This window comes from Ciconia boyciana, chromosome 4, assembly GCF_034638445.1.
Source record: "Ciconia boyciana chromosome 4, ASM3463844v1, whole genome shotgun sequence".
NCBI lineage: Eukaryota > Metazoa > Chordata > Aves > Ciconiiformes > Ciconiidae > Ciconia > Ciconia boyciana.
Window position 1 is genome coordinate 43,939,974 of NC_132937.1, and position 14,198 is coordinate 43,954,171.

The following is a 14,198-nucleotide window of genomic DNA, read 5'->3' on the forward strand; positions in this document are numbered from 1 at the left end:
GTTAATACTATTCTAAATGCTGTCAGTCTTCTCTGTCTTCAGGGGCCATTGTACTTTTTGTCATTGCTGCCATTGGGATGAGCCTTTCAGCTTTACAGGAGAAGAGCACTACTTCAATTTAGACTGAAAGGCGTTTCCAAGCAGCTGTCAGTCAGTTCAGTAACCAAAACAGACAAATAAGCAGTTTTGATTATATGTGTTTGATAACTCTGATACACAAATGTTATCAAGTTTGGTTCTCTGTGGTGTATCAGGGATCTAAACAGGCCGCTAAGTGATTCTTTGTGTGAGATATAAGTGAATAGACACAGAAAGGAAGTGCAATGCCTACTCTCCAATATTTATTACCTGAGATTGCTTTGGAAGCTGAAAAAAAGACAGATTCACTAAAGACTAGCCAAATCACTTTTGTTTATAACGTAAGTAAAGTTTGTGTCCAGATCTCCATAGATTAAGTATTTCTGTTCCAGCCTGTGGATTGTACCTATCTGACCAAGTATTTATACCTTGATATTGCATTCACTTCTTTTGTCTTTATGAGATAAATCTTTATTGCACTCAAGCCCCAGAAATTGATTGTTCAAACAGCTTTGATGCTGGCTTTTGCACTAGTCCAAATCTGTTGAGCAAACTGGCTCACCAGCCAGGGAGATCCTAGCCACTTAATATGTTGGAAATGTTCATGGGTTTCTTTCTTTGTTTGTCTCTTCCATTTACTTTTTCTCCCCTTTCCTACCCACTATTCTTCTTTTTTCATTTTTCTACCTTAGAACTTTCACTCTAATCTTGGACCATGCAAGGTCCATGTAGCTGGGAATTCTGTTTGTCTTTACTAATTCCTGTTGTTGCTATATTCCACTTCATCCAGACTTAATCACATACTTATGATATAGTGAGGATTTAGGATAAGAATCAGCATTGAAATCAGCATAATTTTACACGTAATGAGATTTTAGTGTGTTAGCCTTGAACTGTACCCCTCAAAAGTTGAACCTTATTTTTGTGTAGCCCATTTCCTCCACACTGGTCAGGTGGCATGAAGTGTTGGATCTGGATGTTCTTCGGAATTATGTACAGAGATGGACAGAATATACTACTTTTAAGTGGACAGTGCATAGCAAGGCAATGTAATATTTTACCATGGCTATTGATGTTTACTCCAAACATGTACAGAGGCTTCAGATTTCAAAATAAGGTGTGCAGTAAGTACAGGAGGTGAACACATGCTACTAATGAATGGCACAGAGAAATAGGGATCAAATATAATTCTCATCGGAGAAAACAGCCTTAAAATAATATTAAGACTATGACTAGTGGACAAAAGCCACAGATGCAAAACTAAGGCCAGCATTTTGTTCTTAACCTGGAACTTGGTGAAAAACAATTCTTCCTCCCTTTTTTTTAAACATAGTTTAGAAATTTAAAAGGCATATTTAAGTCAGATTTAATATAAAATATTTCATCTCAAATATCTTGACTGTTTATATGGCAAAATAAGCACACTTCCTAAACTTTGTTTCTTACTGTATCATACTTAAATTATCAACATCAAAAAAATGCCCACTAGTTTTCCATACTCATGCTTTTTTTAATTCAACCACTTTTCTCATTTGTTAATAGCAGAAAACTACATCTTGGGCTAACATTTTGGTGCTACAATGTGTAGCACCGGCATTTGTTAATAACGGAAAAAATGTAACTTCTAGAATCAGTAAATTAAACAGTGAACTTTCAATGTAATGAATTATCTTCTTGTGTGGACTTTTACTGATTCTTTCAATACAACTAAGACGATGACTGACACTGAATGAAGTGATAGATATTATTACCCAAGCTAAGTTCACATACATGAGCAAGAGAAAAATTAACGAAAACAAATCTATCCTACTACATGATGACCTTATCTGAAAGCCTAATTTCTTCAGCAATGATTCAACCACCTAATAAATGTTGTCAGACATAATTAGAAAAAATACTGATAAATTTTCCTTTATGTTTTATACCAAATTTGTTCTTCAGAACTTGAAACTGCAGATAGTTCATCAGCTGATACAAGTTATCTTAGCTCCGCTGAAAGCCATGCCAGTTTCTGTCATCAAAGGATCTGCCTTTTTGTCTGCTAACTTTATAGATGTATTTCTATTTAATTTTTAATGCTAACATTTTAAAGAGGTCCCATAGAGTTTTGCAGAGCAGTAGGACTGCTGAGGAACTCTTTACTGTAATCCAGAACAGTCCACAGCGTATGGCTTAGATGGAATATATTTACTACCATTTGCTCTCCATCATTGCATTTGGTCTAATAAAGACATTACCACTCCCTGTAGCCTTGCCATGGCTTCTTTCTTAATGGCCTTTCAGAGAGATATTTGAAAGTGTTAAATGGTGAGATATGTCTAGAACTATTAAAAATCAGCTGAGAAAATGGTTATATAAAGAAGTGTATAAACTGAAAATAATGAAGGTGGGTATTATTATTGCTTTTCTTTGTTTTGATTTTATTTTAAAAAAATATTTTGAGATGTTTTAATTACTTTATACTCTATATTGAAGTTATGACCTGACTAAATTTATTGAAGTTATAACCTGACTAAATTTACTAGGTGGCATTCTACAGCCACGTATTTTTATAACCATTCTGTGACAAAGAAAAATATATTAGAAATGTAAATACCAAACAAACTTTTCTGAAAGCGTCTTACTTTTCATATAGTTCACTGGCCTGGTTCTTCCTTTATTCATACTTACAACAACATAAATATTTGCATTGATTCACTCCTGGATTAAGACAAATTCACTGTTTTAAAATGGCAAAAATATTCCAGATGTCACAAGTGAGAAGAAAACAAAATTTTTCTGGAGGATCAGCAGCAAAGAGAGAAAGTGCTTATTTTGTTATTCTCTTTGCTGCTTACCCATATGGGCTTTTCATCTCCCTGCAGTAGCTGTTGCCTTCTCCTCAGCAAATATGGGGTGTAGTTGGTAATCTTTACTTTAGATTGAATCTGCCTAAAAAGGTTTCCCAAGAAAGAGGTATTGGCACAAGTTTTTGCCATCTAAGCACAGCCACAGAAGGTCAGCATTCTCAGTACTGATGCGGTCTGTAGAGTTTCCCGATTAATGCTGCATGCATTGATACATGTAATATTAACATTCTCTGCACCAATACTGCTAAGTAATTAACTTGCATGTCTGTACTGTTACAAAAGCTCACAATGCCATGGCCAAATTTAGCACGTATTTTTAAATAATATGACTACTTGCATTTTAAATATCTAATTATCAGTATGGTCTTTTACCTTCCTGGACATGTCACTGAAAGTGCTTTAAGAGGTAGCTTTGCAGTTTGAAGTTAAGTGGCTTTGAATAGCAATGTATGCAAGCAAACAAAAGTGAAATTTAAAACTTTCATACAGAGGTTTCTAAATCTCTGCCACTCCAAAGTATCTTTTGAGTTTGATTTCTGACATCTGAGCACTCTACTAAACGCTGAGAATCTGAAGCCTTTGCACCATCAGTCAGGAGAGTTGACATTTGTACGAAGAAGGAAATAAATAGTAAATGGCTTTTTCCAGTTACATCAACACCTGGGTTCTTGTATCAGGAAGCCGAAGTCCTACCAGACCTCCACATACTAGAACGGTAGAAGCAAGGAGAATAGGGATTGCTTTGGTGATACCAACAAGGGAACCGAATATTAAGTTTCCAAGTACAGCTGCTGCTTTGCATAGTGCATTCAAAAAGCCAAAGCCTGTTGCCCTAGAAGAGAAAACAGAAGAAAGTTAAAAATGGGTGAAGGAGTAAAGCTTTTGAGACAAATCCTCAGTGGGAAAAAATCAGTATAGCCCCGATATCTTAAAAATAATTTATGCCAACAAGGATTCTGTGCTTGTCTTTATAATACAAAATCAAAGCTCAGCTGCTACAGCATTTTATTGAGGCAAATTCATTCTGCTGCCTCAGGGACCTAAATGAATGACTGAATAGGTAACTTTACACCTCTACAGTAGAACAAAGGACTTGCAAATGGAAATTCAGTAACACTTAAAATGCTGGATTGGGAGACAGGAGGTGAGAAATCTTTTGAGAGCTACTTGGTGATTTAGGAAAGAAGTCACCAGAATAAAAGGATTATCATCTTGGGATACTGAATAGAAATGGATTTCTTACAGGTGGTATACATGTTCAACCAATGCTTTTTCAAAAGGCTAATGAGACCTCCAATAATAATGAATGTTTGTCTCTTAGAGCTAAAGAGAATAGGGAATAAAAAACCCCTGCTTGGTGCAGAAAAGATAACTGAGAAACTTAGAAAAAAAGGGAGAGGAAATAGAGTGTCAACAGAAAATATGACCTGGGCAACTCAGAAGGGCTTTTGCATTGCAGTGGTGTGATTTTAGTAGTCTGGATAAGTATTTTAGATGTTTGGTAACCCATGAATAGATGTATTGTGCAAACTGCCATCATTTTAATAAACTGTGTTTTGACATGATTGTATGATTCATAGTTGCAGGAATAACCTTGTCCTACCAAAAGTTTCCTAACAAAAATATCTGACTGTAGTGGAATCCCTAACATTTCTCAAATCTCTTAGAAGCGAAAGAGAGAAGGACTATGGGGAGCTCACACTGTGCTTACTGGGATAAAATAATAAGAATCAGGAGGATAGAATCTTCTTTTCAGAACAAAATGTTTCTTTTTTGTTAATATGAAATACTTCCATTAGAAGGAAAAAGCCCTCAGCCTAAACAGCAGCGATTAACAAAAATGCTAATGGTCTGAGTGACTAATAGGAACCCTAGTTATTGTACTGAGGTGCATGTGAAGGAAAGGAAGAAGTCTTGTGCTCAGATGTAGCCTGAATTCCTAGGAAGTAGGTTTGAGAAACTTGTACTGGAGCTCCTGAAGAGCAGCCCAGAGAATCAACTTGAAGTAAGCAGGCTTGATCCCAACTGAGAGCAAGGATATAAACTCTCAATGTTCTTCACAGAACTATTTTTTGATTTTGGTAACAGCATACCATGGTATCAAGGGAGAAGAGATCCTCTCCCTCAATCAACCAATGGACACGGCCACAGCCCAGAGTGTCACTAGTTCATCTTTTCTGCTCTTCTGCAAATCTGGCCCCTGGATCTCAATAGTGTTGATCAGTCAGGCCCTTTGGTGTCCTACATTCAATTCTTATACTGGGGGAGAGGTAAAAGTTTCTGTCTAGTATAGTTCACCAGGATATAGTGGGTTTCAGCACTGTCCATGCCCTAACTATCTGACATGCTGTGCTTCAGAATTATACTAGTCCTGGTAAATTTGAGGACCTGCACCAAAAGAATTATGAAGGTAGGTCTAGATCTTTCTGGGACATTTCTAAGTTGCTCTAGTTTTCTCTAAGAAGCAGAACTCTAGTTAGTGTTAGTGACCCACAGAGTCAACTCCAGAGTCTGAACAAGATTCAGAAATGTGCTAATCTGAAGTAAAAGTACTTTGACTGTCAAATTCTTAAATCAGTTAAAAGGATGTTTGCAGAACAGAATTAAGACATGGAAAAGACTCGTTAATATACCCTCAAAAAGGTTTTTCCAATTAATGTTAAATATTCATTTGTCCATGGTTGCAGACCAAAGTCAAACTTCTTTGCCTAAAACATTATGGAAGTAAAATCAGAAGAGTTGATACTTACTGTTCCAGTGTCAGCTCTGTGTATTGTATGCCTTTTCTGACCCCAGGACAAGACACAAATTAGTCTCTTTTGCTGGGTGATTATAATAACAATACTAAATTTATTATTAGTTTGGCTATATGTCCCTTGCAATTGACAGTAGAGTTTTGATCTCTTTAAAATACCTGAGATTGAGCAAAGTAATTATTATTTTGTCTGAAGTAACCATAATTCCTCTTTGTGCAAAACCTGGCACCCATCCAGATATTGCATGACAATAAGTATCAGCGATATCTAAGGGCGGAGAGACAGGTCATTCTGATGGCAGAGCAGAAACTACCCAGAAACACTGTGAAAAAACAAGCAGAAGAGACTCACACATGCCTCCTGAATGTTCAAAGCTCTTATGTGCTTTTTTTTCTAAATTTGATTAAACCTTCAGAACTTTTACATACTACTTAATGCCAAAAAAAGCTGAACATGCATATCGTGGAGATAACTGTCTCCAAAGTGACATACTCTGCTGTCCAACACTGCAGACCAGTGAGGGCTGCCTGAGAGCACAATGATGAGAGCAGATAAGGAAACTTTGGAAGTGTTGCTTGTGAAGCTTTCTGACAGAGAAACATTTGCAGAAGCTCCTTGAAAATGCCTTCCTCAGAGGAGAAATGAGAAAGTTAAAACTTGCCCATTTTAAGGGAGACTTTTGGAGGAATCAGTCCAAAGGAGGAATAGGAGATGATACACTGAAGGAAGCAGCAAAGACCCACCCTACTGGAGTAATCTTTGAAAGCCTATGAGAAGAAGATCAAATCTCTACCACAGAAACATCTGTACTACAAGGGCAGATAAAGTGGAGCATCAGAATAATATCTGGAGGAAGCTGACCAGAATAGGTAGAAGCTCCTGAGAGGGAAGGAGCTCCAGACTGATGCATCTTCTAAGGTGAAAAAGAGTGCAGATAGAAAGGAGGAGCATGAAGAGGAAAGACTATGGTAAAATAGACTTCATTGTGAACAGGTAGGAAGAGGTTAAAGACAACACAGCCAGCCTGGAAAACAGAGTTTATGTGATAGGATAATAACAGGCTGCAGCTATTTTGAACAAGTCAGGGGAAGACAGAGAGGAAAAGAGTCAGAACTATTCTAATTTCAGCCTCGTTTACGCACAGAAAGTATTTCTAAAGTTATGGTGGTGACTGGTTGTGATCATTGTCTGCACATGTAAATACAATTTCTTTGGCTGCCAGTACTGATGTAAAACCAAACTTGCCCCCAAATAACAGTAATAGGAAAAAAGCAGTGTTCACATAGAGAAAACAGACAGTTAGTCATCAACAGCCTCAGTATATTCAGAGAGATACCAGAACTCCCCAAAGAATACATAGATCTAACTAAAGCAAATTTTGATAGATACAGGCAGGAAATCTTTGGAAAGGCAATAGCACAAAACATATGGGGATGCTTTACTTAAATTCATTGCTGTTTTATACTGCTTTATAAAGATTAGGTGTTTCACAGATGCTATTTACTTACATTAACTAGTTATAACAGGGGTCTGAACATAATTTTCTGAGCAATTTGGACCATTTATTTCATGTGCTGGGCTCTACAGATAGTACCTTCAGGGCTGTCACTGTGATCTAGATCTGTTATAGATTATGTACCCAAGATTGCCTTATTAAGGTTTAAAGTAATTTTATAATACAATATCTCTCATAGCTGAGCAAAATTAAGGTAATTTGTTGGCATTGAAAAACCAGTTCTGCTTTGTAAAATGGACTTATTCAATTTTTCCAATTGTAAGGGGTTGTTATTAGACTAATCCCATTAATGTTATCAAATTATAAACAAAAAAGAGTAAGACAAAGTAAGCCCATTTTTATAGCCTTTGGCTGTCCTGATGATACAAAATTAACAACTCAGCAGAAGTTCAATCTTTTGATCTTTAACAGTTTTCAGGCATGTCCTTTTGCCTAAAATATGCACATCATTGGCAGGAACAGTAAGATTTTTACAAGCTTAAGTAAAGTGTTGTTGTGACCTGTACCTGAAAAGCATTGTCACTGTTCAACCTTCTGCCTTCATATCCTTCAATTTTAATACTATGTTTGAATGTGATTTTGTTGTGTACTAATAGTCAAAATAAAGTAATTGAGCAAACTGTTGAGCTCTAGAGATCACAAATTCAGACTTGTTGGTTTTTAAACATATTTCTTAGAGCAGAGTTTGTCATTCAAATTAGCTAAAATCTGTATTAATTCATCCCTTTATAATTAATTCTACTGAATCCAGGGGAGTAAAAATAGCAGGCAATAAATATGTTGCAATTCACATACATATACAAACATAGATTTCTCTTGCAGCACTAGGACAGTCTTTGCTACAGTGTTTCAGGAAAGTGCTAGAGAGTATGGAAAGTCTGCAAATGATCAAAGATATGTGATGTGTCATCTCAGCATCATGAATGAATTAAGTGAAAAATTCCAAAGGCATAAGGCCATTACTATATACACCAATTTCCGTTATGTTGATCAGTTACTGGGCAAAGCACTGGCACAAAAATATATTTTTGACTCCATAAGCAATCCTCATTACTGGTCAAGGGAGTTCAGTAGCAAGAATCTCTTGTCCAGCTAGAGAATGTCAAAAATCTTTCAGGCACATCAGTAAGATAATGCTGGTGAATCAATTTGGATTGCCTTAAAAAAAAGTTACAGATTTTAGTACTGATACAAGAAAAATGCGGAAGTCCTAAAAGTGTCAGGTCTGAAGAAAGCTGGATGTTAGAGAAAAGGAGTTTTCCCCAATGTATTTTACTTCTGTTGCCGGGAAAGCTGTGACAAAGAAAAACATTTAGCTTCCTTTCACCCAAGCCCCACATATAAATGGCAAGAGTCCAGACAGTTAAAAATAGAGGGATTATCCAAAAGTTTAGATTAAAAGAGCTTGTTTTCTGGTTGCCACATATACTCCTTCTTAGATCAGGGAAGGATTTTATATTCCTACATAAAACATTTCAGGCCTGCTTTTCCATTGCTGATAGTCAGAGCACCTAAAAACTTCATTGTCCTGCAGTGGAGTGCTACTAAATGCGTAACAGATATTTGATAACCTTCTTGCCAGAGCTAGTGCTGAGCCTGTCCAGCACTTTACAAAAAACTCTGAATATCACTTTTGTGGGTGTTGATAATAGGCAAAGGCCATGAAAACAGAGTTTTTGAATATCCTATGGACAATTTTCTAATGTCCAGACCTTTTAGGATCTTCTAAAAATGAGTACAAAGATGCATATCATAGCCTGGCCAATTACGGCACTTGGTGTGCAAGTAAAACTGTGGAACTTGCCTTCCTGCCTTGGACTACTGCCTAAGGCATTGCATAAGTTCAGCATGTAATTCCTTAAAAACATTAACATGAAATTTCGGCAAAATGCTGTTGAACCACATCCACAGGATGGCAGTAGAAAATAGCTGTCAGGAAGTCTACTGTAAGTTGATGACTGCTGTTATGACTCAAAAGAATAGAAAAGTTGTCTTCTGACAACAACAATAAAAAGTTGGACTTAAGATACCCTGTGAATAATGTTTATTACTCTGGGATAGATTCTTAGGGCTCAAGAAGAAGAGAAAAAGATAAATACAATGAACTGAAGATAGGTGACTTTCTTCTTAATTATGACCAAACCCTTATGAACTTATTTCTGAGGTATTAAAAAAAGGCAAAACAGGATGACTTCATTTTATAGCACACCTTGAATTCTAAATATTCCTGGCCAAGATTCAAACCCAGATGTCTGGCAGCTGTAGTAAAACTGATGAATTGTTGGTTATCTGATGCAATCTGACCTTGATTTATTCTGCGGGACATGACTTATTTCTATTCCACTTTCTGTATAGGTTTGGCTTATTTGTTGTGTCCTCTCCTTATTTGTGTCTTGGCTTATAAAGTTGGTGCATCCCAAGTTAGTTCACAAGAAGATATTTATCATTTATGTGAAGGTAATGATTGGATTTTAAAGTCATAAAAATCTCCTAAATGTTATTTCTTCAGAGAACTTTAACTCTCTTCCATTCATATTTATATTACAGGCAGAGCTAGGAAACTGTGCAATGTTATTGCAAGCCCCTTGGGCACACACATTACAACACAAGCCATAATTACCTCATCGCACAATATTTTTTTTCCACATCACTCTGCCAATGTACAGAACAAAGAGAGCTTGAGGGGTAAAACATAAATGTAGTGAAGAAAACTTGGTTTCCCTCATCTGCAGCAGAATTTGGAAGGTGTACTGTGAATAAGGCTGGGGGCTGCAAGATGAGAAAGAAAGCAATCTCATGGTTAAGGTAGTTGAGTGCTGTCAGGAGAAAGGGCACAATCCATGCCCCTCTTGCAGAACTCGTATAAGATGCAAGCAAGTCACTTCAAGCTAACTAAACAGTCATTAAGTATGCATTTCCACTTTCTGGATGCTCGGCTTAGCACCTTCAGGATTGTTTTGCTGAAGTGCTGAGCACTTGCAGCTGCAGTGGAAGTTGTAAGCCCATTCCTTCAGCCCATTCCTTCTTCTAAAAGGCTCAATGACTGGAATTGTTGGTACCGCACATGTCAAATTGGGCACCTAACGTCAGTTTTAACAATACCTTTTTCCTCTGTGCCTCAATTTCTACATCACCTGTTTTCAAAGCAGTGTTTGGAAAATATGGACAGTTTATGAAAGAGTAGGAAAGCACTCTAGGAGCACCCAAAAATGTTCACAAGACTTCTAATATCTCTCCTTCAGAGCAGAGCTTCCATGGCTATGGAATAGTTTGGTTTGGCCCTCAAGAGGGTCACAACCAACCAAAGACTTTTCAGAACCTGCTGACTGCTGAGCATTCCAGAATAGCACAGGCCATTAAGAAGATACGGCAAAAGACAAGAGAAAAGGTGAGACAAAAGATGAGTTAATACAAGTTCTTTACATTGTGGAGCTGGATTAATTAACTGGCTTATTGGAAATCAGCCAGTTAATAGCTAGTAATCATGAGTGTCCTTTAAAATTTGTGTATTGAAAAGTAAAATAAAAATAAATAATATTATCAAATGATTATTTGTTACCACCATGTCTGTCATCTGGAAGACAGAAAACTACCTATGACTAGCAGTAGTAACGTATCTTCACCTTTTAAGGCAACTTCGTCATCTGCCTGAGAACCATTTGAAATCTATACAGTCTCTAACATCTCTTATTTTGGCAGTTGTGCAAATCAACTGAGATTTTATAAAGAATATGCAGGCAAAAGCTATGCTACAATGGCATAAAATTCAAAAGTAGTCATCAAGAATTTAGGAAAAACTACTTAATTACCTCAAATCTAGGCATTATTAAATTAAAATGTAAATAGGTAGATGAATGTGAATGCATACTGAGTCCAAATCTGTTAAGATTTTAAAGCAACCTTAACTTTGTGCTGCGGGCAGCTGACAAAGAGGAAACTGAGATGTGTGCCATGTATCATGTACACTACACATTTTCAAATTGCTCACCACACCCCTACCTGGCAAAAAGCTAGTATGATCCCTAAATAACCTGGGGTATGATTTATGAAACACCTTTTGTACTACCCTGCATGACACTGCCAAAACCCCAGCAGTTTGGCAACTGGCTGGTCTCCAAGAGGAGTTGTGCAGGAGGAAAAGGAGGGGCTGCCCAGCTCGGTCTTTTGTGCATGGTAGCATGAACTGACCTCCTTCCACACACTTTTCTTCCAGCCCAACCTCCAGCTGCACTTTGCTGCTGATTTGTGGTCATTTCACTGGTTGGGAGTAGGAAAAAAGTACATATTGGAATAGTAAAACAGTGACAGAGTAAGCAAAGTCGTTGTGCCTAGATTGCCTTTTGAGGGGAAACTGGAAGCCAGTTCCAGGACCAGATTCACTCTGGATGCAGCTTTAAAGTGAAAGATGACATCATCTTAAGCATGTACTACCTCGTATGCAAAAACAGATCAAGCAGCTTTGTGTACCATATATGCCTGGAAAGGCAGTTCAGCCCTACAGCTACTTGCAGAACCTGTATACTCCTGGCAAACTGTGGCAAGTCATGCCAGGCTATGGAGATCAGAGAAGCCTTAGAAGGAAAGACAGGATCGTCAGAGGTCAGCAATGGTGTCTGTTAAACTGTAGCTGGTCTAGATAAAAGAATGTCGGGAAAAAGTGTGGGGAACAAGTTATTTGAGTACCTGCAGGTATTAGTTTTCAAATAGTTCTATGAAACATGAAGAAGCTTTGCCCCAGTCTAAAAAAAACATGTCTAGGAAGTGACTTCTAGAATTGCTCGCTTTCCTTATAACCCAGCTGGCAATAACTGCCAGTGATTGTTCCATTGGTTTTGGAAGTTTGGGGAAAAAATCTCATCTACAGTATGTATCAGCAATGTCTTTCCTGGCATAGGCAGATTCGGCCTATCAGCCTTTTTATATTGATAATATAAAGTGATAAGTTTTCTATCTGAGTTGTTGCAAAAAACCCCCAACAACCCAGTTGAAAGTAAATTTCTGAGGTGGAATTCCAGATAGCTATTATTGCACACATAAGCTCTTTAAAAAAGAAAAATGGAGAAGAATTTGCTACAATCCCAAAGCTAGAAGAAACTATTAAAAACATCTATTAGCTACAAATACAGATGCTCTAGAATAGATATCAGTTACATTCCTTTTATCATTCCTAGCAATGATGATTATTTTTGCTTCTGTTAACATCAATGGCTTTTCCAATTATTTTTCTTTACTTCATTTTAAGAAAATATTTGTGGCTGCTACATTCAGGAATACCAAAAGACAGTTATTTCTAAAGGATATTTATTAGAATTATATTATAGAGTTTGGATGATGGAATAATTCTTGCCAGAAGAGCAATTTCCTGAGGTGTAATAAAAACACTAGTGCTTAATATTAAAGCTTGGTTCTTTGGATTCATAAGTAGCCTAGTATGGTTATTAGATATAACCACAACAATGGACATCAATTTCTTGTGTGAAGAAGCATGTATTTTTAAAATGCCAATGAAAAGAAAACCGAGAAGCCAGTCTACAGTATTCCTCTTCTGATGGACAATACTAAAGCCAGTTGCACCTCTGCTCAAAAACTTAGACTTCTGAGCCAGGCATCACGCATTTATGAACTGGAAATATTTTTCACCATATTTTAAACTTTTAGTGAATGACATAATGAATAGTACTGTGGCAGGAGAAAGGACACACTATCCTTTGTCAGGAATCTGGGCAATTTTACATAAAATTTATTTAGGAAGGGGATGGGGGAGAAATATCCCAGTCTATTCAAGAAAATGCAGCTTTTGCATTTTTACACTCAACATACAACAGTGTATGACTCGACTGTTCTTCCTGCAGTCCATTAAGTGACATAAGATCAACATTAAAAAGTACCCTGTATCTGAAAAAACCCCCATGTCATCTAGCAGCAATGCTCACAGGACATGAAAATTGTCCTGAGCTTTCCTGCAAGAGCCATGAAGAGTCAGGAGCAGTGCCCGAGCCATTTTTGTATCCCCTTAATGATGAGTATGTACACTCCTAGCAACCCTGCATACAAATTTGTAGCAGACTGATTAACAGCTTAGCATGGTTCAAGCCCACAGTGTCTTCCAGAAGGTGCTGTTCAGCTCCAGACAGTGATTTTTGTTATCATTCTCACCTTTTCACAGCCAACAGATAAATGCACCTATATTGCTATTTTGGACCAACTACTGTCTTCATAGCCAGTGGCACTAGGGGAAACCCAGAAATATTCCATTACTGTTTTCAGAAATACTACTCATTAGCTCTGTTTTAAATGAGAGTAGCAGCTAGACCTTCTTTTTTCATATGAAACTACCCTTGTGGTATTTTCCTGATTAGGTGATATTTGATGCAAGATACATAACAAATAGCTCAAAAAATCTCTTTTCCCCTTGCTATTCATAAGACAAATTATTTGTTCAGTCCACTGGAAATGCCAGTACTGCTGTAAAGCTCATATGTAACCATTTCTATTTACCTTTTCTGCTGGTACATAGACATAGTGTCAGTGAGGTTAGGCGAGGTGTATCTGCACATACCTTCTGTCTGTAGGATACAGCTCCACAGTAATGACATCTAGAGAGTTCCATGCTGAGATGGTGAGGCCATTGTAGAGGCACAGCATACCTATCATCATGGATCCACTGGTCCCAGACCATAAGAAAAAACAGCTGATGCCAGAGAGAACCATGGAACCACCTATGTACGAGACAGGCAAAACAAACACGAAGTGGAGCTATATTTAAAGAATTATCTTTGTTGGTTTTGTCTAAAGTTTCTATTCACACAGTGTAGCTAAATAACTGACCCATATATTTCAGTTAAAAACTAAAGAGACCTCCTCTGCTGGTAAGATCAGTCAGGCAGACAAATGTTGTAAGGGGCTCATAGAAAAAAAAAAAACCAAACAATTCCTCAAATTCTAGAGTATATCATAAAGTATTAAGCTGGAACCATCTCTGAACTCCCAAGCAAGCTG

At 37.3% G+C, this 14,198-nt stretch overlaps 1 protein-coding gene across 1 annotated transcript in view; it reads right to left on the reverse strand.

Moving 5' to 3' along the window:
- Positions 1-3,475: 3,475 nt before the first annotated feature.
- SV2C (synaptic vesicle glycoprotein 2C) overlaps positions 3,476-14,198 on the reverse strand; it is an 82,394-nt gene continuing 71,671 nt past the window's right edge. Inside the window, exons 11-12 of the mRNA XM_072859405.1 lie at positions 13,759-13,918; positions 3,476-3,759 (exon numbers count right to left, since the gene is read on the reverse strand). Of these exons, the coding sequence (XP_072715506.1) occupies positions 3,576-3,759; positions 13,759-13,918 (344 nt within the window). The 3' untranslated portion in view covers positions 3,476-3,575. The remainder of the gene's footprint in view (positions 3,760-13,758; positions 13,919-14,198) is intronic.